The sequence below is a fragment of the Ctenocephalides felis genome, unplaced genomic scaffold (genome assembly GCF_003426905.1).
Source record: "Ctenocephalides felis isolate EL2017-DRISC unplaced genomic scaffold, ASM342690v1 CF-g0.4_SCAFFOLD_01886, whole genome shotgun sequence".
NCBI classification, from domain to species: Eukaryota; Metazoa; Arthropoda; class Insecta; order Siphonaptera; family Pulicidae; genus Ctenocephalides; species Ctenocephalides felis.
The window spans coordinates 51,153,819-51,180,890 of record NW_020538040.1 but is presented as its reverse complement, the minus strand read 5'-3'; the positions used below and the strand labels follow the sequence as shown (position 1 = coordinate 51,180,890).

The 27,072-nt window shown below is 28.6% G+C and overlaps 2 protein-coding genes across 4 annotated transcripts in view; both read left to right on the top strand.

The window, feature by feature from the left end:
• Nucleotides 1-27,072, top strand: part of LOC113376608 — a 417,742-nt gene that overhangs the window by 86,549 nt on the left and 304,121 nt on the right. The gene's annotated exons all lie outside the window — the stretch shown is intronic.
• On the top strand, nt 21,311-21,916 carry LOC113375058 (interferon-inducible double-stranded RNA-dependent protein kinase activator A homolog A-like). Its single transcript, XM_026615010.1, has one exon. The coding sequence runs from the start codon at nt 21,311-21,313 to the stop codon at nt 21,914-21,916; it is 606 nt and encodes a 201-aa protein (XP_026470795.1).

Genomic DNA, 27,072 nt, shown 5'->3' with positions numbered 1-27,072 from the left:
AAAGCTTATTTAGGCTTATTTAGGCAAGGCAATAATTATTTACCTTGCTGGCAATTTGATGACCAAATTTGGAAACCGTTAAGAGAAAAAAAAATTGGAAAATTTTTTATGGTTTTAATTTATTTGAAAAAATTATATTTTTTAGTTAGCTTTAAAATAGTTTATTCAATTTATTTTGATTGTATCTAACAAAATTTCTAATTTTGAAAATTCGCAATACTCTTCGTAATATACTGTAAAAATATCTATAAGAACATGGCAAAGTGAATGCATGTAGTGTCGTTGGAGTCGTGAATTCGAACCCCGTTCTGAACAACCTGACATCGTGCTTCAGCGATGTTCATTTCACTTCACATATGTTTCCAATTGAAAATAGCCCATTTTGGGTACTGCGGTGTGAAATGGCAATCGGAAAACTCTCTGAGTTAGAGTTTAAGGTCTGTGAACTGACCTGTCCTTGGGCAGTAATACCAATTATTCATAAGAGTAGCGATATGTGTATATTGCGCATTAGAGTTTGCATTGAAACCAATGTAACTTTATAATTTTGTCTTTAACGTTGATAAAAACGTGCTTTGTCATTAAAAATTAAAATCAGTGATGTTTCAAATTTAATTAAATAAAATTTGGAATGCGATTTGAAACATTTTTTCTTATCGCAGTTTGTACTTGTAACAACGCAATTAATTCCCATGTAAAACTTACTAAAACCAGTGCATAGTGATATTATTGCTGATCTGGCAAAAAATGTAACATTCCGAGAGTATTACTAACGAAGCATTTTTAAAAATAAACAAATCTAAAATCCGCGCTATTTCGTTATCTGCAATATTATATATATACAATATATATATATATAATATATATATATATATCGGTTTGTTACTCGTATGTAACATATGTATTGAATTTCGTACTTGTGTCGTATTGCAAATATTTTTATTCATATTCTTTACTCTAAAAGTCAACCACCTCTTACTTTGAGTGAAAGGGATAAATTTTATGGGCATAACTTCATTTTATGAATTGGAAACTTGATTACGAAATGACCTTTGAGTATGTAATTATTGGAATTTTTTTTAAATTACCAGAAATGTATCATCTTTAAAGTTAATCATGAATGGTGAACTACAATAGATGAAACAACAATAATTATCTGTACAAATAACTAATTAATATATATGTTGATTAATTATCTTATTACATAATAGTTCACTTAAATGATTTACATTTACTACTTTATTTACACTTTCATTAATAAAATATCAAAATTTCAATTCATAAATGCATTTCATGTATTTGTACAACAATCAATAACATCTTGCTTGATAGTGGTCAATTGGTTACATTATTCGATTATTCAAATATAAGTATATTTGATCATCTATAATTTGAAAATAAAAAACATATGCAGTAATGCCTATAATTACAAAATTCATTAAATTAACATTTAAAAAATTAGAAAACATGCAAAAAGTTTGAATAGTATTGTTCTATACTATTAAAGATTTTTTAACTTTTTGTTGGAATCGCAGGAAAATGAAAAAGAAATTGAATATGTTCTAAATTCTTTTTTATACTTATCTATAGCTTACAATTAGAAAAAGTGTAATTATATGTGTATGATTATGTTCGTGTTTGTTTGTATGTGAATAATTTCGATCACAATTTCCTTACATGTTGTATAGAGAACGCATTCACGGATTTAAATGATTTGATTAACAGCCTATTCTATTTGTACTGATGGTATTTGGTACCAATTCAAGGAATAGAAAAGGTTTCAGATCAGGGAAATGAGTACAAAATTTCATATATGAACAAAAATGACAGTGGCCTTATTTAAAAAATGGCTAGTTTTAGTAACGTTTCCGTCACTGTAGAACATGAAAAATCCTGTCAGATGTTGAGCGTCATTGTCACTGTCTTTCGCAGTAAGCTGTTTTTTTATCTCTATTTTCTTATACTTTTATTTCACATTTTTCTATTCCAAGTACCTCCATAAAATCGTAATTAAATTTACATTATTGACATATTTGAACGAAGTATATTTTTAATAGACTTCTTTAGACATTAATAAAGAACTTAATAACAATAAAAGAATTCGACATGTGCATATGTAGGAATACTGTTTATTCCTACATTTTTTTAACTTATTCTATTGATTCAAATATATATTGATTACAATTTTATCTATAGCATATTATATAAATGAAAACTAAGATTTTTATTATTTTTTTTTTTTTCTTCCCTTCTGAACCTTATCAAAAGGACAAAATGACATAGTACAATTTGACGAACATTTGCAAAGATCTTTCCCGTTCTAAGCCAGAGGAAGGTTGTTTTGGAATAGGGTGTTTGAATTCTTTCCTTTGGGTTATGGGTCCCAAATTACCAAAGAGTACCAAACGATTTATTTATGAATTGCCTTTTTGAACATTAGCATCTCAGTAGTCTTTCCTATATATATATATCATTACTATAAGAACACAACGGTTTTTCGTTGCATCTTTTCTTAATAAATCTGTTATTTCACTTACTGCTTATGAAATACTATATTACTGGTAGTCATTGAACCAAAGATAAGTAAAAATGTTTGAGGCAAGTTATAAAATTAATAAATAAATAAATATAACAAAATCATCTACTTTGTCCGTACTTCCCTATATGAAGAAAAATTGTCATCTAATTAATAAAAAGATTATTGAATTTGTGAGTACAAATTTTATGAAAAAGGATGGACTTCTGGCGCACAGGACACGTTCCAACCTCACTGCATCGCATACATTATTAGAATTTCTTATTTATTAATAATTTATAATAAATTGTGTTGTGTTTTCTTGCACAGTATTACTTGTGAATTCTTTCGAGTCCAGGGCAACGCTCGCGGCTACTCAAACGGATACAATGCACGTTGTTTTGTTGTAGGCAGCGCGGATGTACTATCTCAAGTTTTTTCAATTTTCCGGTATTTTTACCACATCGATTTCAACAATATTTCCGATAATGCGAAATAAATTCAAACTATAAAAAGATTTTTCCATAATTATAATTCAAGTTTATAAATTATTCTAGCAAACCGCCCTGTCAAAAAACACTTAAATTATATTTTAAATTTGAAAATTTATTCTTTGTGTCGACCACTAATAAACAATTATTAACTTCCAATAGGGTATGTTATAGTCATCGCAAAAAATCGATAATGAAAATTTTTCTTGACGAAATCAAAAATGAAAAATCAACGTTTCAAATGATTCTAAACATTTTGGCATACTTTAGAAAAAATGGATGGATTTCGAAAGCACAGATTGTAAATGATTTGGATGATTCAAATTACATTCGATTTCTACCGATGGAGAGGCGTGCTGATTAGTTTTTGGCAAAGATAGGTCGTTTGGTAGATACAGAGCAAAAAGAGCTAAAAATTACAGTTTTTAAAAATTGGAGCTAAAAATTGAGAAATTTCATTACTTTTTGACGTAATGAAGAAATTTCATATTTGGAAGGCAGTTTCAGCGTTCTTGGCGATGCAGAAAAAATTGCAAAAATTCACATTTGTTGATCAAATATGATCTTTACAAACGATTAATATTGATTCACAAATAGAAATATCGCTGAATAAGTAGACAGGTAGATAGATGAACAGGTGGGCAGATAGGCAGCTGTATAGGTAAACAGGTATACTGGAGTAAATATAGAGAGGTGGATAGGTAGACAGGTAGAACATATATAAATTAAAAAAACATTATTGGTTGAATCAATTATTTGCACATTTCGCGAAATTCATGCAACTTGCCCCAAGACAAAATGCCACTTACAACTAGTTTCATATTTGTGATGATAATTCGGCCAAATGATGGGGTTCAAGCTGTAATTTGGTGTATCACATTTTCGTAAAAGCGACAATATAATGTTATGCTTACATAGATATCAAAGGTACTAGTAAAAAAAAACAGCCAAGTGCCTACAATTGATTCATCTGTTTCATATGTGTCACATATTTATTTATGTACAAGCATTTCATTTGATTTGGCCTAGTACGCTTTCTTATTATTATATAATGTATTTTTAACCAAATGTGGTATAACTAACTTATTGCTGTTGTACCAATATATAATCAAGTTTTCACAAGTTTTGCGGTTATGAAAGCCAAAGACAACGTTCTAAATATTCTGGAATTTATACTGGCTTTTATGTCGATATGTCTCCACCTGATACTATACTGCATTAGTGTAAAACTGGCTGTGTTTTCTATTGTCAGTTAAACGTTTTTGTACCAATAAGAATAAATTAGACTTCATGAGCAAGTTTTTAGATTCGGTTAATAAATTGATATAAAATACCATAGAGTTCTATTATGTACTTCATATCTTAGGAAATCCGATTCGCTAATTATGTTTTCTAAACGTTTCAAGTTATTCTGAATTGTTTGACAACTAAATTGAAAAAAGTATGTTTTGACGATGTTTTCTCAAAAGTAACGATTTCACTGATTTCAAGAATTTATATGCCATTTCATGAAACTCGATAAGAGCTGCAATAATTGCAATGCAATGCAGAGAAGTTCAATATTATTTGTTCGCCCAGAATTCTGAAGATTTAAAAATTGTTTGGAAGATCATTTGTAAATAGTGCTAATTCATTTTTCGTAAAGTCCGTTTTTCAAAATTTTCCAAGACGTATATAAAACGTGTGACAATTCGGTAAAAAGCTTTTAGGCCAAAATGATTAATATAACAGGTGCAGTAATAGATTGAAAATGATGCTACGTTTAAGCACCAAAACCACTTTTCTTTATTGGTTGGATGAAAATATCAACATTCTTTATGTCATCATTCTTATATCTATGAAATTAAAATCTTAAACATATATTAATTTGTAAATGTTATAAAATATGACTTATGTCAATAGCTAAATATAAAGATAGGCTATATTACATAAAGTAGCGAAAATGTTATTTACTTCTAGTACATCTAAAATTATGCTGGTTCTATATAAGTTGAATCAGACTGATTAGTTTATTTTAGTAACACAATGGCACTGTTTAAATTTATATCGGAACTAGATATAGTCATTTACCTACATCTGTGTTCAATCTTTTAAACGTTTTAATTAATAACACAACTTTGCAAGATTTTTGCTTAAACTATTGACATGTTCTTATAAGGTTTAAGCTTACCTAACATATCCAGAATATTTACAGTTTAGAATTTGAAAAATAGTATGAAATAATTAATATTTGTATCTATATCTTTATAAATATTCAATACTTAATTGTTATCTTAATTTTCTACAATAGAATTTGAATTTGTTTTATTTTTATTTTAAAACAATTAACAACAAGATCATTTTGATGTCGTTCCTGCCATGATGCATGAGTAATTCGTTTAAAAGTTGCCTCGTTAGTTTTCCTAATAAAAGTTTAGAAGAATAGAAAATAGAGTTATTATTTTTGACATTGTCATATAGAAAACTTACTTCCATTGTAATTTACATTACATACTTCGTTGTATTAATTTTTTGCAGAATATATTTTGTTTTTTAATTGCATTAATTGCATAAATGTTCAGGTTTGATCAGTTTAATAATGGAATAGGATTATTTAAAGTGATGCAATTTAAGTTTTTTTTCTTAATACTAATTTAGCAACTTAATTAAGTTATCCATTATTATGGAATCGTCGAGCTGATTGATATATTACTTGGTCGCTGTACTTGTTTTGCTCTGTATGTGAGCAATCGTATTTGAACAATGATATCAAAAAGATAGATACATGTGTGAGAATATACTCCAAATATTTGCTAAAGCATAAGTCATAAACCTCGAGATTCGTAAATAACGAACGCGTTTCTTCAATTTAACGATTAGAGCTCAATATTATCTCATTATACGCATTCAAGGTGTCAAAAATATCTATTACAGGACTGTTTGAGATTTTACATACAGTAATACCCCACTTAACGCGGGGTATACGTTCCTTCAAAATTGGTTAGGTATTAAATTTAAAAAGTATAAAATTAAAACAAAATATAAATAACACGAAAATTCTTAAAAATATATAAAATTATAAGTCAGTCATATTTAGTTAGCCTTCCGCGTTTCCAGTGTTCTGCCTTTTTGTGACAAAAGCATCTAATGTTGTTTGCCTTTTTCTTTTACGTTGTTTTGTTAAAAGTTCTTCATAAACGGATAGAACACCTCTAACACCATGCCTTACTTTTGAACTCTTTTCAAAATTCTGTTCATTTTCAATTATTTCAGTTATGGTAGACAAACTCTTTTTTACAAGCGCCATCGAAACTTTTTTTTGGTTTCCTCTGAATCACTGCCGTCAACATTTTTGGTTTTTTCTTGTTCAGCTCATCATTAGAAAGACTGCGCTGCTTCTTGAATTATTTGTTCGACATCTTCCACATTTATCCCTTTTAAATAAATGAGCGCTAAACCAAACCCAAGTTAAGCGAGGTATTACTGTATTCATGTCACTAACTACGAGATTAAGTCAATTTGTAAAAACTTTCACACTCCTATTATATTTATCACGAGGGGCAACCCATCGGTTAACCATGCTTCCATGCGTGGCGATTATATTAGATACATATCTAATAGCTTTGTGTGTATGTAACAGCTATGCCTACAAATGGTGAATTTCACTTGATATTATATTTGAAATCTATAACTTTCAGTTTGAATTTGATTTGTATAGTTTGCTATGTACAATGAATCAAAAAAAAAGATGCCATAATGACTGATATCGAGCTAATCGAGACTGGAATCGAACCCGAAACTTGAAGCCTTAACTCTTATACCACGGCGGGCTCTCGTTCTTCATATACACTTAATCTTATGCCTTGTTGGCCTATTGACGCGGTTTTAAGAACAAACCTCATTGAACAATGGATCCTAATATATTAATTTGTAGAATACCAATTTTGTCAATTTGAAAATAGCAATTAAAATTTTGTAACAAAACTTTGAGTGGACATACTTGTACCTTGTATATTTATTATTCTATATAGCAATGAATTTTATAATCGAAATTAAATAAAAATTGGTGACCAATTCAATGATATCGTGGCTTATTATTTGTATTTCTAGATAGTAACATTATTGTGTCATTTCATCATGTTTATCATAAATTTACATATTCACAATAAAATTTATTTTAAAATTTATTTTATAATTGTTTAAACCAGATTTAATAATAATTTGAACAGTCGATTGCCGGCTGGACCTGCTTTTGCCAAAAACTAATCAGAAAGTCTCCCCGTCAATAGGAATCGAATGTTTTTTTTAATCATTCGAATCGATTGAATTGTACTCTTGAAATCGTCGACAAAATTTGTATCCGCACATACATACATACTACATACACACACACATTCGTCCATTATTTTTTAAGGTGTGCCAAAATGTACAGAAGGCTTTGAAAGGTAAAAGTTTCAAAATAGAAGAATCATTGAAGGCTTTGCGTTTACTATGACTTACCCTACGAAAAGTTAATAATTAATATTCATTTTATACTGCAACGGCATCTAGATTTAGTTGAAATGTGACATAAATTTTGGAGACTTGAAATTAATAATCGTAAGTCATCACACATAACCTTCACATTAAGAATGAAAACATGTCCGCCCATCTCAATCAACGGGATTCAACTACCCCAGGTTAAACATGTAAAATACCAGGGTTTTCATATCGACCGAAGACTTACGTGGAAAAATCATAACATGAAAAAACGATTCCAGCTTGAGGAGAACTTCAAAAAACTATACTGGATGTTGGGTTCAAACTATCCACCTACAACAAACTTCTTGTATGCAAAGTCGCCTTAAAACCAATCTGGACTTACGGCCTTACTCTTAGGGGTAATGCAAATCGATCGAATATAAGCATCTTACAGAGAGCTCAGAACAAGATCCTCAGAAAAATACTGGAGGCTCCCAGATATGTACCTAATTGGCTTGTTCATCAGGACTGCAACGCACACACAATAGCGGAAGAAATTAGTAGATTAGCTGCGAAATACAAGTCAAGATTGGAGAATCATCCAAATGAACTCGCAAAGGACCTACTCTCTGCTAACACTATCAGGAAACTAAGAAGATTGGATCCATTATATGTAGTATAGCAATATATTTAGTATAGTGTTTGTAATTATTTTCACATATTTATATTTATTATTTGCTTGTGATTATTTTCACATATTTATATTTATTATACAAACTTGAAATACTACCAATTTAAAATTTTATTCATTATCTTAGTCACAACAATTACTAAAAGCTTTTTTAGGCAGTTGTAGTTCGATGAAAATTTAAAAAAAATGCATTATGCAAATTAAATTTTTTGTAGTGCTTTGACAAATTATTCTGATCATATTTCACTTTTGGAAGATACCAGTTGCTGTAACTTTCATTGAAAAGCGTCAGCTACTATAAGAAAGAGTTAGAAATCCAGCTATTTAAAGTTGGATCATCATTAAATGATTCTGAATATATTTAGAAGAAAATCAATTGTTTCCGTATGTTAAATTTTGCACGGTGTGCTTATTGGTTAATGGTTAATAAGAGAATGACACCTGACAAAGATGATGATCTGATAAATGTATTGCTCACTAAATTTTACTCAATTTTGTAGTAATAAATTAAAATAGTTGATATTTTAATCGGTCTTATTTTTCTCCGATCTAGTAATTCTTCCGATGTGAGTAATTCTTCAGCATTATAATTTCCTGGCACTTTTTACCCTAAGTGACTATTGAGTATTCATTTAAATGATCTATTAAGGTTGTTGTTTTTGTAGATTACAGAAGTAATAGTAATTTGCACACATATTTTCAGATATTCAATTGCAAGTATGTTTGCAGATTACCCTGTGGCAATAGGGGGTAAATAGGTTTGCAAATTACTGATAGATCATTTAATTGAAACTTTCCTGCTAATTATAAAGAAATGTCGCATGGAACTAATCAACACTAGTCCGTATGGAGTTACATCTAATGGCTTTCAAATTATTGAAATCGGCTCAAATACAAATATTTTTTAACTTCCCGCCTAACAATTTTCCAATTCATTCGCCCATGTTCAATTCTTTAGAAGTTCAAAATATTCGAAAAAGTCGATTTTTTTTTAAAAAAAAAAAAAAAGATAAATTATTTAAAAAATTGGATTTTTATTCAAAAATATCAAAATTTCAAAAATAAATTAAAATTTTCAAACGTCGATTTTTATAAAAACTATAAGATTTGTAAAAATTATAAATTACGGTACGGAAAGTTGCAGCAATTCATCTATGGCACGATGCCATACAATACTAGTTTATTTTGCTCTGTTTCAATACGCAATTTAAAAGTAATATATGATTGAATGTGACAATTTGCCAGTCAGACAATTTACTAAATGAAAAGTAATTTATAATGAATATCAGCGGCTAATAAATCCTAAAAAAAAAAAATTTAAAATATTATAGACAACTGGCGACACCCGTCTCCGAGTGTGCCCACACATGTACATATAATTGTATGGGAATTTTTATCAAGAAGTTCATTAATCTCCGAGTCCAAAGATGCACACTCTAATAAAATACTTTCGATGCGCCCAAATAGTTCACATTCGTAACGGGGCAATAGTTACACTAGCATTTCGTATTGATTAATCACTTCAATCAAATTATATGGAGATTTAATCCAAAGTGAAACCGTACTTAATATAGAGAGGATGACGAGCAAATAAGAAAAAAATCTGTGCAGCGGTCGGTTTGAAGGTCGCATATTTGAATCACTTTCTTCTAATCTGTGGATGATATTTTATTCTTTTTGTCTGTTTAATACGAGAGCACTACACAAACGGGGAAACTGATAATATTAAGATGGTACAAACTACTTGGATGTCATCAGTATTTTTCAATATCTTTTTAGACTTATCTTTGAATAAACGTTTTCTTTTATCTTAGCTTTGTTGTATAATACTACATACAATCAATTAAATAAAAAATATTTTGAGAAAAAATTCGCGTAAGAGATAACTTCAAACGTTCTTCAAACTATGCACTCATTCAATGTTTAATTTCTCCCTCTTATATTTGAGATCTATAACTTCAACTGAAAATTTGATATCATGCTGCATGATATCAAATTCAATAGGTTGCTAATCTAATTTTATTTGAAGATATGCTAAGCATATAATAATTGTCACTGAACTTTTGCAAAACAGTTTTTCAAAATTGTGCAATGATTAATTAAATATTTAAAACAAGTCTTCTGAGAATTATTAGCTAAATGAAACTTGCGTATACAACTTTCCTTTACATCCAAAAATCTGATATCAAGACTGCTTGATATCCACCTGGCCGAAGCTTTGCAACCAGTGGTTGTTAGACCAAGTTCCTATCACGGAAACGCATCAGCTATATTCAATATATTTTAATATTTTTATAAAGTCATATGAATCATTTAATCATATCATATTCACATGAGGTTTTAGTTAATAATTCAAACATATCACATTTTAATTGAACAAACGACACTTAAGAGAACATGTTACTAAAACAATTATTAACTACAAAGCAAGAACAGATTTTTTTAATATATATTTAAAATCATTTGCAATTTTGATTTAATTTTATTAATATCCTTTCATGATAAAAATATTAAGTTATTTGTGCCGATTATTTCTTTATAGAAAAATGTACAAGTGGCTCTTGGACTATAAGAAGTCATCGCTTGTCTTCTCATTATACTTGTTATAGGTTTATTCCAGTCTTTACTACTGGATTCTTATGCGAGTTAGTAAAGCAAGTTTCTGTAATTAAATTCCTTACCTACGAATTTACAAGTGCTATTTTTTAAATTGTATGACTACCTAAAATATAAGGTTGTCAATATCTCCCTTCCGCCTTTTTGTATTATATACCAAGAGCAAAAAGGCGGAAGGGAGATATTTGACAACTTAATATAAGTTTAATTTTTAACTTGTGGGAGGAGGAGATTGTTTAACGATTTGCTTCCTCAAACGTCTTAAAATGTTGTAGACCTACAGAAAGTAATTTAATTATAAAAATTTGTCACACTTTGGATTGAAGAGCCGTGTCAAAATTTCATTCATCACGATAAGATTATCCACCACCATAACCCTGCATTAATTGAAGAAGAAGCACTCCTTATGTAGTAAATGTTGTAACCCACTGTGGTGGCCTACATCATGTCATTTATATAGAACTCCAGTACTACTAGTGGAGTTCTAAAAATTAGCACAACATAGAAAAAAAATTTGATTGCTGAATTCAAAATTATATCGTCACAATTTCAAACATTACTAAATCTGAATTCTTATTGATTGAGTCGATTGTATATAGAAATAATTATTAAACTTTTATTTCTTTCCTTGTCATTATATGTCTTACAAGTGATGATTAATTTGATGCCTACTAAAGAGCAAATTTTAATTATTGACGAAGATGACATACATAGATGATTTCACAGCTGGCATCTTCTGTGCGAACCACAGATGTAGGAATCTTCATATATTTGTAGATGAGACAAATGGACATCATAATGTTGGAGAACTGGTATACTTAAAAATTCATGAAGAATGCGAATTTGTAAAAGTCGCATTCTTATTTTTTGCGAAACTACTATTTTGTGTTGTTATTGTCTAGGTACTATACTATGCACGGCCAACCCTCTTACAACGCGATACCGGTAACGCGGTTTTCATACCACGCGCAGATGAGCCTTCTTAAACGCGGAACTAATATAGATTGGTTTCCGTTTCGTCCAAGGCTTTGAAATCACGAATGAACCAATTTGAATGTTGCAAACAGTATTCGATTCTTTCTACTGATGGAGAGAGGTGCTGATGAGATTTTGGCAAAGGCAGATCTTGCCGTTTCGAACGTGCGGGGCAAAAAGTGCGAAAAATGGCAATACAGTTTTTGATCGAACGAAGTGTCCGCTATGGATTATTCAAAAAATATTTCTCTTGTATTGAGGGAATGAAAAACTTATTGAATTTTTTGGAAGACAGGACGATTGGTTTCGGAGATACAGGAAAATGGTTATAGAAAAATGACATTCGGCGGTCAAAAATAATCATTAGACATTAGACATTAAATTACCAGATAATTTATAGAGATTTATAAAAAAGAGATAATAAGTACAAATTTGTTTTTTTTTAAAAAGTTGAATTTTTTCATAATTTTCAAAAAGTTCTTCAAAAGTTCAAAAAAATCTTTTTTTTAAATGTTTTAAAGCTTTACAGATTTTAAATCATTACTGGAATTTTCAGCAACTTGCGTTAAGACACGATGCCATGCACCACTAGTTTTTAATTTGTTTTGTAAGATTTGTCCAATTTAGCAGAATGCATGTTTTTGCTCTATAAAAACTTTATATTTTAAAGAGAAAAGTATCAAAAATCTAATCATAAAAAACTAAAATAAAATTCGAGTAAATAAAATTTCAACTATGAGTGTCAAACTTACTATTATAAGACCGTTTCAATTTTGAAAGCAAGGGCGACATAGCGTTAAAAAGATTAACGTAATTCTTTATTAGATATAAACAAAACTGTAATTCTGAATAACGCTAGATAAATTCCTGTGCTGGACTTTAATATGATCTGAATTGAAAAAGTTCCTACAGTTCCGTTATGAATTGACAACTTAAGAAGGTGATATGAATTATTTAATTTATTGATATAATTTAAAATTATGAAATGCATATGCAGAAGCGTAATGTAAGTGACCAATAAATAATTGCTATATATCTTCACAATTATGCTTAATTTAGAAAATGAATAATAACATGAAGCTATGACAAATTATGAGTCATATTTAGATAGATTTATAAACTTAACGATTTTATGACTGAATTTTGGACTCCATATCCAAATTATTATTTAATTTTCTCTTCTTCCAGCTAACTGGTAAATTAACTAATTTATTGCTAATCCAAAAAAGTGGCGCAATCGTGGTGGTAAATTAACAAATTTAGCGCTGATCAAACAAAAAGTGACCAAAAAAAACCAAAGTCTTTTTTTTATAAATGCGCATTTATATAGGCCAATTTCATTGCTCAACACATAATCTTATAGGTTGAATTGAAATTAAAATTAATTGAAGTGATTTTTTCTATGCCAATATTATCTTACAATTATCGAAAAAACACCAAAATTTAAAATATGTCAAAATAAATCCTTGCATTCATAAATTTACGTGTTTTGAACACACTTTTACGCTTTGTAAGAGTTATAAATAATAGAAATTTCTAGAAACGAAAGAAAGCTCTGAATTCCGAAAGAATAATATTTCTGCGTAGCCGTCAGCTTAACTGGCAATGTTCTTTCCTTTGTGAAACATCATACAGAAATTCATAAATATGACATACGGTTTTATTATAACAGAGCTTGCAATGTTGTACGTGCCAAAATAACATAAGGATTTAGAAACTATATGAGCAGCTATACAATAAAATAAAAAAAATACCTAATATGATAGCTTTTGTCTGCTGAACGAGTTCTCTGAAGGGAAGTAAACGGATATAAAGGATATGCCACGTTTTATATTATTATACGGACGTGCGCTATTCGACAGGGGTGCGGAACAATTTTTATAATTTTTTGAAAAACTAATCTGCAAATGCATTTGTTCTATTTTTGCGTCCTCGGAAATTATTCTAGTTTCAATTATAATTATATTTATATTTAAAATATATTTTATTACAATATGATATTTATGTGCTGTAAATATTACTTTAATACTTTCTTAATAACAAAGCAAAATAATAAAATTTATATAATCTTTTTGAAAAATTATAAAAACACATAATACATACAAAAAAAAAACACTTAAACATATACTTATTTATACCTTATTTTCACACCTTAACATATATTGCATTGTTTAACATGTGATTTTGTTAATATCTGCAATTTAGAGATGTACAAATAAAGAGAAATAAGTAAAAATTAAAATGAATATGTTGGCTAATTTAGTTAATATCAATACAATACGTTTTTTGTCATAAAAACTTGCTATTATAGTAAAATAAGCATATTTAATTATTTATTCGGACTTTAGGTTCAAAATAGTAATAATTCTTTTGATACATGATGGTCGAATTATTTTTTTTTTTCGTTTATTTTTTTTCGAATTATAATTCATATTTGTTTTTAACTAACATGCTTGTTTGTAAAGTAGTAATTTCTTTGACATGTTTGTGTATTGATCACTTATATGTTTTGTCAAAATGGGACTCGTATTGGGAAACGTATGGATCTATTAAATTATTTTAAAAAACATATCTTAGTTTTCTTTTCATTATATGGGTGGCACAGAAAGTATTTTCAGAAGCGCGCTCAACCAGGCTAAAACGAAAAATTCCCAATGGTCTCATAAATAGCCATTTGTAAACGCTAACATTGATATTATTATTATTATTATATTATTATTATTATCTTATTATTTCTAATATTGTTATTTTGTTATATTTATTATTATCTTTCACTTATTGTTCTTATTCTATTTTATTGTTTTTCTAGTATTATTTTTATTATTCAGAAATTTTATTAATTTTACTTATTAATTTTATTATCATTATTATTTGCTTTTATTTTATATTAAATCAACATACTATAGATATCATTTTATTGAAAATTCTATCCTTTATTTTGTGCTCTTTTTATTAAGTTTATATAATTGTTCATTACTGTTACTAGATGTTAATTATTTAGCAGTTGTAACAAATATAGTAATTAAAAAAAAAGTTTTTTTTATGGATGACTATTATTACTTGATGTTTAAATTTCTAAGCTAAGAGTTTCATTTTTCCTTACAAAAAAAATTGTATAAAATTTTTCAATTATTTCATTCAACCGTTTGGTGATATGAAATGTCTTCTTCTATATTTGATAATAATTGATAACAAATACTAGAAATATTATATATTTATACACATAATTTTCCCATATCTGCGAAACGTTCAATAAAATAATTGATAAATTATTATTTTTTTTTTCAAAGAAAGGATGCTATATATACATCTATAATATATATATATATATATATATATATATATATATAACCCCGTTAAGACGCTTTTACTCTCAAATATTTTCCGCATAATACGCTCTCGAGCTCTAGAAGCTGTCAAATCATTTTACCGGGGTTTGAATGTATTATTTATTTGACAATTAAAATCCTTATATATTTTTTGGATTTTGAACAATATATATTCTATTAAAATCAAAAGCTGAACTTCCCTGGCTCTCGATTCGAAAGTCGCCTAGAAAGGTGTGAACGATACGTTTCCAAAATATGGAATGTGTGAATTTGCTCTTTTACTTGTCAATGGATCACAATGCGCAAAGGGTGACGAAGAAAAATAAAAAAGTATATGGGTTCCGTTCGACGTGTTTTATTTTCGTCATGCTTTTGCGGGCAAATGTTACTTTGTTATTATTTTTGCTATTGACCGTTCGGCGCCAAGGTTTATCATAATCGATTGTTTGAGGTGGGCTACTTCTACGAAAAATCGACGCATTTTTTTACTTTAAAAATATGATGTATTATCGAACTGTTATTCTTTTTTTATATTTTGCACGTGTATGTTATTTGTTCAATTTCGCATTGCAACATGAAACTGAAAATATTTGTGTTTATCGACACGGGAAATGTTCAGGGAATTACCAAGAATTTAGTATTTGTTTTGACTATATATTTTGATATTTTTAACCTTTTTTTAAAAAAAATTATTTGTTAACGTGAATGGGTTTATTTGAATCATGGTAGGTTACTTAGACACTAATGTGCCAATTCTGCTATAAAATAGACCTCTGTTATGGCAAGGCTATGTTACATTTCGTTTTTTATATAGAATGGTACTAAAATCTATCAAAATGCTTTGTGGTTGCCTTGCAGTCAGGCGTTTCAGATATAAATTAACCTAGAATCTTTCTCATGAAGTTAGATTTTTTGTGTAAAACGCCTGATCGCTCAACAAATACATAGCATTTTAACTGTTTTTAGTATCATTTTACATGAACAAAGCAGCGTATCATAGCCTTGCCATAACAATGGTCTATTTTACGGAAAAATTGGCCTATATAAGTTCCAAACATTGTTCTGCATATTTATTCAACGAGTTTGCTTATAAATTACTTCTTGAAGAAGTTCGCTGTTGCCAAAAAATCCAATTTGCTCATTTTGTCGAGGTTTGGAGTCATTCTGAACCGAATGAGACGAAATTTGTACAAAGTATGTGTGTGTTATTTGTGACCCGTCTTTTGACCTTTCGTCGATGTTTTCTCAAAATCGGTTAAACCGATTTCTAAAATTTATAATCGTTTTAACACAGTAATTATTATATGTTCTGCAATTAAATGTTAAAAAAATTATAATACTTCCTATCTAATTAACTTTCTACTCGTTTTCCTCATAATTATAGTTTTTTTAAGTAATACTTGTACACTTATTACTACGCACAACCATTTTAATAAAAAAATGTATTACAGATTGAATACTCTCGTCATTTTATCGAGCGTTTGTGGCTCAATAAATGTGATTTTTACTTTCTCAAATATACAAAGATCACACCAAGTACAGTAAATATTAAACCTACAAAAGTAATAATAAAGAAATTAATTAAATGAAACTATTTAAATGTATAAACTAAATGTTCGCATTCGAATCCAAAAGGTTAAGCTCATAACTTTTTAGATTATATTGAACACTTCAAAGTAATTGTTTAATTTCAATATTTTGGGTTCATGCAACAAAAATCTATTACTATTAAAAAAAAACTTAGAATGCTCTAAACAGGTCCTACAATTAAAACAAAAGCATTAAGTCAGGATTATTATGCATTGCTATCAAATTAATAACCCTTCGACAATCAGCTTTAATTTCGGCTGTAAATCATAAATTCTACGTATGCATTGACAGATTATTCTCGTCATATTGCGCTATAGGAAAATACTAGTTGCAGTAACTTTTGTTAGCAAAACGTGTAAGTCTCTATAAGAAATAAAATTGTATTATCACTTTAAATAGTTTTGAATTTATTTTAAAGAAAATAAATTGTTTCCGAATATCAAATTTTGAACGGGATGATTATTGTTTTAGGGTTAATATAAGAATGACACTTGACAATGTAATTAACTAACACTATAATGTATTGTTCACTAAATATTACTAAAATTTGTAGTAGTAGTTAAAATAGAAGTTGTTCCCGCAAAGTATGTGTGATGTACATTTAAACCGGTTGTGTGTTTGTTGCTCTATATTTTGATTCAATATTATATATATTAAAATAAGCGAAGTTTTGTTTGCGTAATGAAGGGGGTAATTTGATCGCCGTTGTTTTTCAAACCTAGCTGAAAAAAATTGTAAGGTATTTTTTTTTTTTTTTTTTTTTTTTTTTTTTTTTTTTTAATATTATTTTATTTATTTACATATATACATTATTTTCATATCTCAGTCAGACAGAGGTGCCTGGTATGAGAGATTATGAAAAACAGTTTTCATATAATATTTACATTTCATTTGACTATAATATCTATTTCATTAATATAATATCTATATATAACTCTTCAGTCTTCTTTTTCTTCAATTTCCATATAGTACTTCTTTATTTTTCTTTTAAAATTATCATTATCATTGGTCATCTTAATATAGTCTGGCAATTCGTTATATATTTTGGTAGCACTCCATATGACATTTTCTCTCAAATTCTTTTTTCTATTGCGTTCAATGTGAAAATTGTTGTGTTGTCTCGTGTAGTGTTCATGTATATCTTGATTTGTGTCTATTGTTGCACTTGTTTTAATTCGGTTAAATTTCATTTTGTGTATTAGTTTGCATTTCTCTATTTTAATTATGTTATTTAGTGAATGATTATTTGTTTCTCTCTGCAAGTATTTGGTGGGTGTTAGATGTGGTAAATTATATGCTATTTTTATGGCTTTATTCATTATTCTCTGTATGTCATTTAGGTTTGCTTTAGTTGTTTGGCTCCATGTTGTTATGCCATATAAAATTATAGGTATTATTTGCGTTTTAAGAATTAGTATTTTATTTTTTTTGCCGAAAGAGTGGATCCTTTTCAATGCCCCTGTTAATGTTCCTATCTTTCTTTTTATTTTGTTTATATGGTCTGTCCATGTCAGTTTTTCATTTATTATCAGTCCTAAGTATTTTATGCTTTCCACTTCCTCTATTGCTCTATTATTTACTTCAATTTTTAGTTTAGTGTTCTCAGTATTTTTTCTATGTTTGAAATATATGTATTTTGTTTTATCTATGTTAATTGTTAGTTTATTTTCAGTTAGCCACTCGGTGTATATTTTCATGTCCGTGTTTATAATATCTTCGAGTCTTTTTTTATCCTTATCCGCATATACTATCGCTGTATCGTCTGCATATAATATGTATCTTCCCTTTAATTTTGCGTCTTTAAGGTTATTGGTGTATAATAGATACAATAAAGGTCCTAATACAGAACCTTGTGGAACTCCACAGGTTATGTTACATCCTCCACTTGTGAAATTTCCCACCTTCGTCCTTACCACTCTTTTCATGAGGAAATCTTTGATAATGCTGTAAGACAAACCCTCTACACCCAAATCTATTAGTTTATTGAGTAATATGCCATGATCTACTGTATCAAAAGCTTTTTGTAAATCAATAAACATTGCAACTGTGTGCATATTTTCCTCAAGGTGCTGACTGATGGTATTAGTCAAATCTATTAGGGCACCTTGTGTATTTGATGAAGGGAGGAAACCATATTGATTTTTGTCAATTTTTTGAATGAGAAAATCAAGTAATCTTTTTTTTATTACTTTTTCATATATCTTGGAGAATGTGTTTGTTATTGTTATAGGTCTGTAGTTATTTGGATCTGTTTTGTTTCCTGTTTTGAAAATTGGTTTTATTGTAGCCATTTTAAGACACGATGGAAATACACCACATTCTATGTATCTATTCATTAAAACAGCAAGTAGTGGAGCTATTATATTTATTATTTTTTTAGTGATTCTTGCTGTTATCTTGTCTTCGCCAGGTGCAGCGTTATTTTTCAGATTTTCAACAATTTTTTCTATTTCTTTCTCATCTGTTAATTCAAAAATTTGGATTTTGTTTTTAGGTCTGTGTATTGATGGTTTATAGTTGCAATGATCCATTTTCTTTTGTAGTTTCATACCTATTTCAGCAAAATGTTTGTTGAGATACTCCGCAATGTCTTCCTTTTCTGTAAGAAATATATTTTTATCTTTATGCTGTATTTTTTCAATATTTTCTTTATATTCGTTTTTATTTTTTCCTCCTCCTAATGTTTTATTTATTAGTTCCCATATTTTTCGAGAGTCACTTTCACATTTTTTTGTTTCTTCTGAATAGTATTGTCTTTTTGCTTTGTAGATCATATTTTTTATATCTTTTTTTATATTATTATATTTCATTTTTATAGCATTATGTTTGCTTACTTCATTTATATTGCATTTCTTTAAATTATTGTAGAATTTGTTTCTGTATTTCATTAAGTTAATAATTTCTTCTGTTATCCAGGTATCTTCTCTGGCTCTTATTGTTTCTTTGATTTTATTTTCTTTTGCTGCATCTTGTATAATTTTTATTAAATCCTCTAATTGGTCCACTATTTTAGAGTCTAACTTACAAGTTATTGTCTTTTCTAATCCTTCTAAATCTATGCTATATCTAATTATTTTATGCATTTTTGGTTTGATTCTCGGCGTATTTTGTATAAATACTGTTATCATTTTGTGATCAGATATTTCTGTATCTTCTATTTCTATATTAATCTTCTTTTTATAATTTGATATAACATGGTCAATTATTGATTTAGTGTTTTGAGTCTCCCTTGTGGCGTATTGGCTATCTATATTATTTATTATTTTGTATCCTGATGATTCTATAATATCTTTGTAACAATTTGATATATTATTGTTTGGAATTATATCTAAATTCATATCACCTATTATTATTGTATTTTTACCGTTTTCTTCCATTTTTTTTTCTATTAAATTTATCAGATCTTGTTTATTATTATTCGGAGGGTTGTAAATAACAATAAACTTTATAACAGGGTTCATATTTGTTACTTCTATTTCCAGGAGGTTTATATTATTTTTATTATTATTTTCTATGACAGTACAGTTTAGTTCATTTCTTACAAATATCGCTATTCCTCCTCCTCTTTTCTTTTCTCTGCAGTTGTAAAAACCTCTAAAATTTTTTAAATTAAAGTATCCTTCTTCTTCTTGGTATATCCAAGTTTCTGTTAATATTAAAATTTGGCAATTTTCATTTTTATGCATAATTATTTCTAAGTCATCTATTTTATTTCTTAAGCTTCTTATATTGAAATACTTAATCTCTATTTTCTTGTTATTGCTATTATATTTATTCATTTTCTTGAATTTGTCCATTGTAATTCGTCGACATTCTTACCATTTTGGCTCTGTGTTGATAACATGAACATTCCGTTTCATTTGCATTATGCACCGTATTAAAATTTGATTTGTATTTTACATTGGCATTTGTGCAGTTTATGCATTTCTTAGATTTGCTCTTACAATCTCTTGTGTTATGCTCATCCGCACAGTTTGCACAGAACGTCTTGTTTTTGCATTCTACTGCCCTGTGTCCATATGCCTGACAGTTATAACATCTTTTTATGTTTAAATCTTCTATTATATGAGCTGTCCTCCATCCTAGATTTACATTATTTTCTAACAATTTTTCGTATGTTTTGCCCGATGTTTCGATATATGTAATCCAATTTTCTGTTTTTCGTGATTTCCTTTGGTATATTAGTTTAATTTGATCTGTGTTATTTATATTGTAATTATATTCTATCATTTCATTTATCAATTCTGTGCCGTCCATATATTGCCTTGGAGCATTTGTTATAACAAGTCGCGGATTTCTTTGTTTCTTTATATATATTTCGTATTCGCTTCCAATTTTTTGTATCATATGTTCTGCTAATGTTTTTGTTTCCTCAATTGTTGAGGCCTTAATTATTAACCCCCCGCTACTAATAAATTTGATAATGAAAAAAGTTTATCAAGATTTATTTAAAATTGATTCTAAATGTCATTCCTGGTGTAATGACTGTGTGTTTCTTTTGACAGAAAACCTATGAGCACATTGATAGCAAATATCAAACAAAATTTATCAAGAAAAGAAACAAAAAATAAACAGCAAATTTTTGACTTGTGCTCATTTCAATTAGTAAATCATTAATTTATAAATAATAATTTTGTGTATGATATTCTTCAGACTGTGTAAAATGACTCAAAAGACCCCCGTAACAGTTCTAATTAACTTTTGCTCGGAGAAAAAAATACCGAATCCTATATTGAACTTAATTCAGAACGGGACGGGCACCAGGAACCCAATCTTTAAGTATGAACTACGTCTAAATATAAGCAAAACTGAAATAAGAGTTATTGGTTCTGGAAAATCTAAACACGATGCCAAACAAGATGCGGCAAGGTCGGCGCTTAAAAAACTATCTGATATGAACTTAATTGAGGATAAGGAAACCGTTGAAGGGCAGCCATCCATTACCATTCCTGTAGCGGTAAGAAAGCTCAGTCAATTTTGTGATGATAAAGATTTACCGATGCCCGTGTATAGTTTAGTAGAAGAAACTGGGCCAGCTCATGCTAAACAATACACTATGGAATGCACTGTTTCCACTTTTAGGGAAAGAGCGACTGCTTCCTCAAAACAAGCTGCGAAACATATATCTTCCGAGGCGGTCTTTAATATTTTACAAAAAATTGATTTTGAAGACCATATTAAAAAGCATGTTAAAGTAGAACCTATTAATGCAGCAATGATTCCTAAAATCATGAAGTTGAGGGCAAAACTCTATGCGCCAATCGATTAGCAACCCCGAAGGTAATATTTCCGATGACTAGTTGCGAGATCTGTACGAGAAGATCAATGAATATATAAGGGCGTTTTAAGAATAAATAACAATGTGACTACATATCTCATCTTCGCATTACTTTATATTACTTTGCATAAATTATGCAAATAAAAAATATTGTATTTTTCTTAATTGCGTGTGCAAATGTAACAACTAAAAATGCTTTACATTTAGATAATAATGTAATATTATAGATATAGATGTAGATAAGATGAAATTTAACAAAAAAATTAACAATTAACTAAATATAATTAATAAAAATAACTTAATTTATTTATTTACCAATGGATATAATGATGTAATCTATTACAAACTCACATTGTAAACAACTTAATCTATTAAATTCAGATATTCTAGTTACACGTTACACGCATTTGCCAGGCTAAAAATGACGTTTTTACGATATTTTTGTGGACACTGCTTTTATTTTTTAAGTACAAGTAATAGTAATTCTAAAAAGACATACTTTGAAGAATATAATTCTGTATTACTCGTGTCAAAATATTGATGTGCACCGCCTCTGCAGATGATTTCCCGAACGTCCTCCATAAGAAGGCGTTCGGCGGTGAGCACGATTTCGTCGGTTTAGATTAAATGAAAATAAAAAAAAGATGAATTCTTTTAAAGGATAGACAAATGCAGGTATTGAACGAAGAAATAAACAAAATTTTCATTTTTGACAAAATGGCGATAATTTGAAAAAAAAAAATTCGTTTTTGATAGAAATTTTTGCTGTAAATTGTCAAAGAGAAGTAGTAAATTTTTTCTACGTTTTACGACGTTAAAAAACGTCGGAAAATAATTACGAAAAAGCGGTGTGGATGATCTTTACCAAATCTAATATGCACGATTCGCGTCGAGTCAAACTAATCAACGCTAATCTGTATCTAGTTACAATGGTTTTTAAATTTTTGACATCGGTCTAGGCGTTTTTGTGAAAACTTCGATGAAAGGTCAGAAATGTGCTCACATACACATACAAATACTTTTTCCAATTTTGGTCTCACTCGAGAGTAGATTATTAGAATGTCGAGAAAACAAAATTAGCTAATCGAATGTTCTGATGAATCTTTTTCGGAAAGTTACAAAATAAAATTTGATTTGCGAATTTAATTGCCAGTTCGATTATTGGGTATTTGTACCTACCCCACGCAAAGTGTGTTAACTAATTATATAATTCAATATTTTGAAAGTAGTCACTTCTCTTTATCACCAATGAACTTTTTTATATTAATTTTATCAAATTAGTTATAAATATAATAAGAGAACGTAAGGTTCTTCGAAAAGTTCGTAGAGTGTATTAACGCCGATTCATTTAGAGTGAATCACAAAAACTTATACTATCTTACTAACAATTATCAAAATATTATATGATAAATTAGATAAAAGAAATTTGTGAACACTAAATGGTAAAATTTTCAATAAAATTATGTATACTATCGTTCTATCGCAAATATCTTTTAAAAATGCTACTGAAACCGCGTGATTTCATTCATGGTCCTAAGAGCTTAATTTGTAGATGGATAATTCTGTTACGTAATAAATAATTACAAAGGTTATGTGATTCATGTCACAAATCTATTTACTGGATAGAGCAAACCAAAATCTTTAAAGAAGATTAAGCTTAATGTTCAAATGCTTATATAATTCAAGTTAACTTAATTGCCTTGTGTTTAAATACAATATATTAATTAACTAATGATACAATATGTACGATATTTTTTATACTATTATTAGTTAAAAATTACTTCTACAAAAACATACCGAACTATGTATGTGTGTGTCTACTAGCTGTTGCGGTGTAATTCTTTAACCTAGTGATATTAAAAGGCAACCCATTGGTTGACCAAGCTCTTACCACTAAAACAAACACTAATTTGATATATATTGATAGAAATAATCTACAAGCATTTTCAGTGACGCTTTATCGCCGAAAATTATCTCTGAGTCAAGTTTATTGTTTTTAAATTAATACATCATTGTGCATTCATTTTGCGACATTTCCACAAATTATTATTGTATCATTATTTGTTTGTTGTCCGGTATAGGTTTCACACTTGTTTAAAATAATCATAGAATTTGAAATATAGAACAAAGGGATATCTTATTTATATTTTTTTAACTTCAATCACGGCCATTTTTTAAACTGATTTGAAGAAAACTCGATATGTTTTACATGATGATAGTAATTGAATGCTAGGTCTTTTGTTACTCAATTTAGCAGGCAAGAGTTCTTGCAATGTAAATGATAGTTAATATAAATATTGTCAGAAACTTAACTCAACTTTATGAATTAAATTACATTATTTATAGTATTATTAGCCGGATTGAAGTTAGTGTGAGTCATTCGCGTGTGTTAAATATGTCAATTAGCTTGTTCGAAAATTTGAAGTGTGCCAGTATAGATATTCATGCAAATAAATATTTTAAATTTTTCGTAGTGTTATAGTAATCGCAAAAAAATTGAAAATGAAAATTTTTATATTTCTTTGCGTTTCAAAGATTTCTGGACATTTTGGCAAACCTTAGAAGAAAAATTATGTATGTGTATGTGTGTGTGTGTGTGTGTGTTCGGATACAATTTTTTGTTGACGATTTTGTGAGCACGGATCAACCGATATGAATAATCAAAAAAACATTTGATGCGTATTGACGGGGAGACGTGCTGATTAGCTTTTGGAGAAGGCAGGTCCAGCCATTTTGAATATGTGCCAAAAAGTTTTTGAGATAACAGAGCGTCCGATTATTGCACATCAAATTATCTAATATTCTATAGAGATTTTAATAATTCCGTGCTTTGTGAAATTGTAAGACCTCGGCGCGGCGTTTTCGCGCTTCGACGTTTTGTCTCGAAAACAGCTACGCAGCGCGATTGCTTCAAAAAATATTCAAAATTTTCAAATAATTTCTATATTAAACTTAATAAATCAAATTTTTCAAAAATTTCCAAATTTTCAAAAATCTCATTTTTCCAGTTTTCAAAAATTTTTAAGGATTTTTCAAAAATTTCAATATATTTGTGGCACGATGCCATGCACCACTGGTCAAATTTAATATATATTCCAATTTTTAATTTTTCTAACAGTAATAATAAATTACTTTATGTACATTAATTTGTTGAAATAAAGTAAGCTGGTAAGGATATTTAGTTTATAAATATTTAATTTATATATTTCTTTTAAAATATCGGATCTTTAAAATATATATTTTTGGATTTCAGAATCAATTGTTGTATTTTATTCAAATTTGCTACATGAGTATTTCTTGAACCTTTCCAGGCATCATATCCATATAAAATGAATTGTCATATCGTAATTAATACTATTTTGAATACTTTGTTTATAAAATCCATATATTGCAGAATGAAAAGATTATGAAGAATATTTTTACGCCTTTTAGACTTAACTAACGCATAAATCCAAGTCAATTTATATCTTTAATATTTTTTAATTTAGGGGAGAATGAAACTGTGCACTTTTCTAAGCATTCAACAATTCATTTGCAGACATTTACTTAATGTCTATTAGACAGGTGTAAATTATATCCACAAAAAAATGAATATTTTCCCTAAAAAAATAATATAAGTCGTAAAATTTCACCAGCACTCAAGCAACATGGTAACAACATATGATCTTGTGCTAGCATCGCATGTTTCGAGCACGTGCTCAGATTTCTGGCATAGATAATGTCTTCTTCAAATCACATATTAATTGTCTTGATCAATGACTTTAATACAAGTGCACATTTTAATTAATGGTTAATTTCCTTGTTCGGCTAGATGATCAACGCACGATCGCTTCGATCATTCTAGAAGAAAACTAAATGCTGATTTCATATAGTAAATTTAAAAAAATATCTTATGTTTATAGCCAAGAAAAAACTGAAAATAATATACATAATTATTTAGAAGTAATACAGTTTTGTATATTATTATTTGTGCGGCAATTTTACAGTCGGTAAACAGCCAACGTCGAATTTCAAAAGTTCAAAGAATTGCGTTATAATGTCTTTATTTACGCTGCTTGATTTTAAGTATACGAAATTTCTTCTGTATGTGATAAAATATTGAAATTGAAAAAAAAATTAAACAATTATTGCAACTTATGTATAAAAAAATAATCCGGAAACTTTCAAAGCATCAAAGTAAAATACTGATATATTTTTAATTTTTTTTTTTAATTTTGAAATTTCTTGAAAGTTTTTGTTAAGTATTCATGTCAAAAATTACATCCAAACTATCGAAATGAACTGAGTTTCGGAGGCCAAATCACATTTTTTAACTTGAAACTGCAGGACCTGCTTTTGCAAAGTTTTTGTCAATTCTTTATTACGTCAATATCAGATTCATTCAATTATTCATATCAGATGCTTCGTTCACACAAAAACTTAATATCGATTTTCGGCACTCTTTGCATCATATTTCCAAGACGGCTGGACCAACCTTTGCCGAAAACTAATCAGCACGTCTTTTTATTCAAATGCTTTTCGAGTAATTCAAATTGGTTGATTTGTTCTCCTGACAACGTGGATGAAAAATTGTATCCACACGAACATACACACACACACGTACACACACATATCTGTTTTTCTAAGGTATGCCAAATTTAATTAATTTTTAGAATAGTCAATAGTTAAAAAATCTTAGCATAGTCAATAGTCAAGTTTCATCAAAATTGTCGAAAAATCAATAATTAACTACATGGAAACGTCTCGCCCGATCTCTACCAAATATTAATCAACGCGATTATCAACTGATAATCTCGAATTTTTGTCTAGTGGTTTAATTTTTAAAATCGTTTCAGCTTTTATTTAAAACATTTGAAATCTGTGCAATCTTTTGAGTCGGTAAAGGGTCACATACACTATCATATACTTTTTACCATTTTGATATCAAATGATTCAGAATGACTTGTAACGACATGCACATAAAGTTTCCCTTTGGGAACCTCAGTTCTAAATTCATTATCTGTACGAAAATAAAAAACGTATTCTAAATTTTATGAAATTTCTTTTTATTCAAGCACGCACCTATTTGATATTTTTTTAAATAAAAATAAATTATATTTAATTTCAAATTTTACGTAGATATGTTGTCAAAAATTTCTATTTCTAAT

What these genes read in the sequence shown, in the direction of transcription:
- LOC113375058 (XM_026615010.1), top strand. Translation starts at nt 21,311, where the DNA reads ATGACTCAAAAGACCCCCGTAACAGTTCTAATTAACTTTTGCTCGGAG.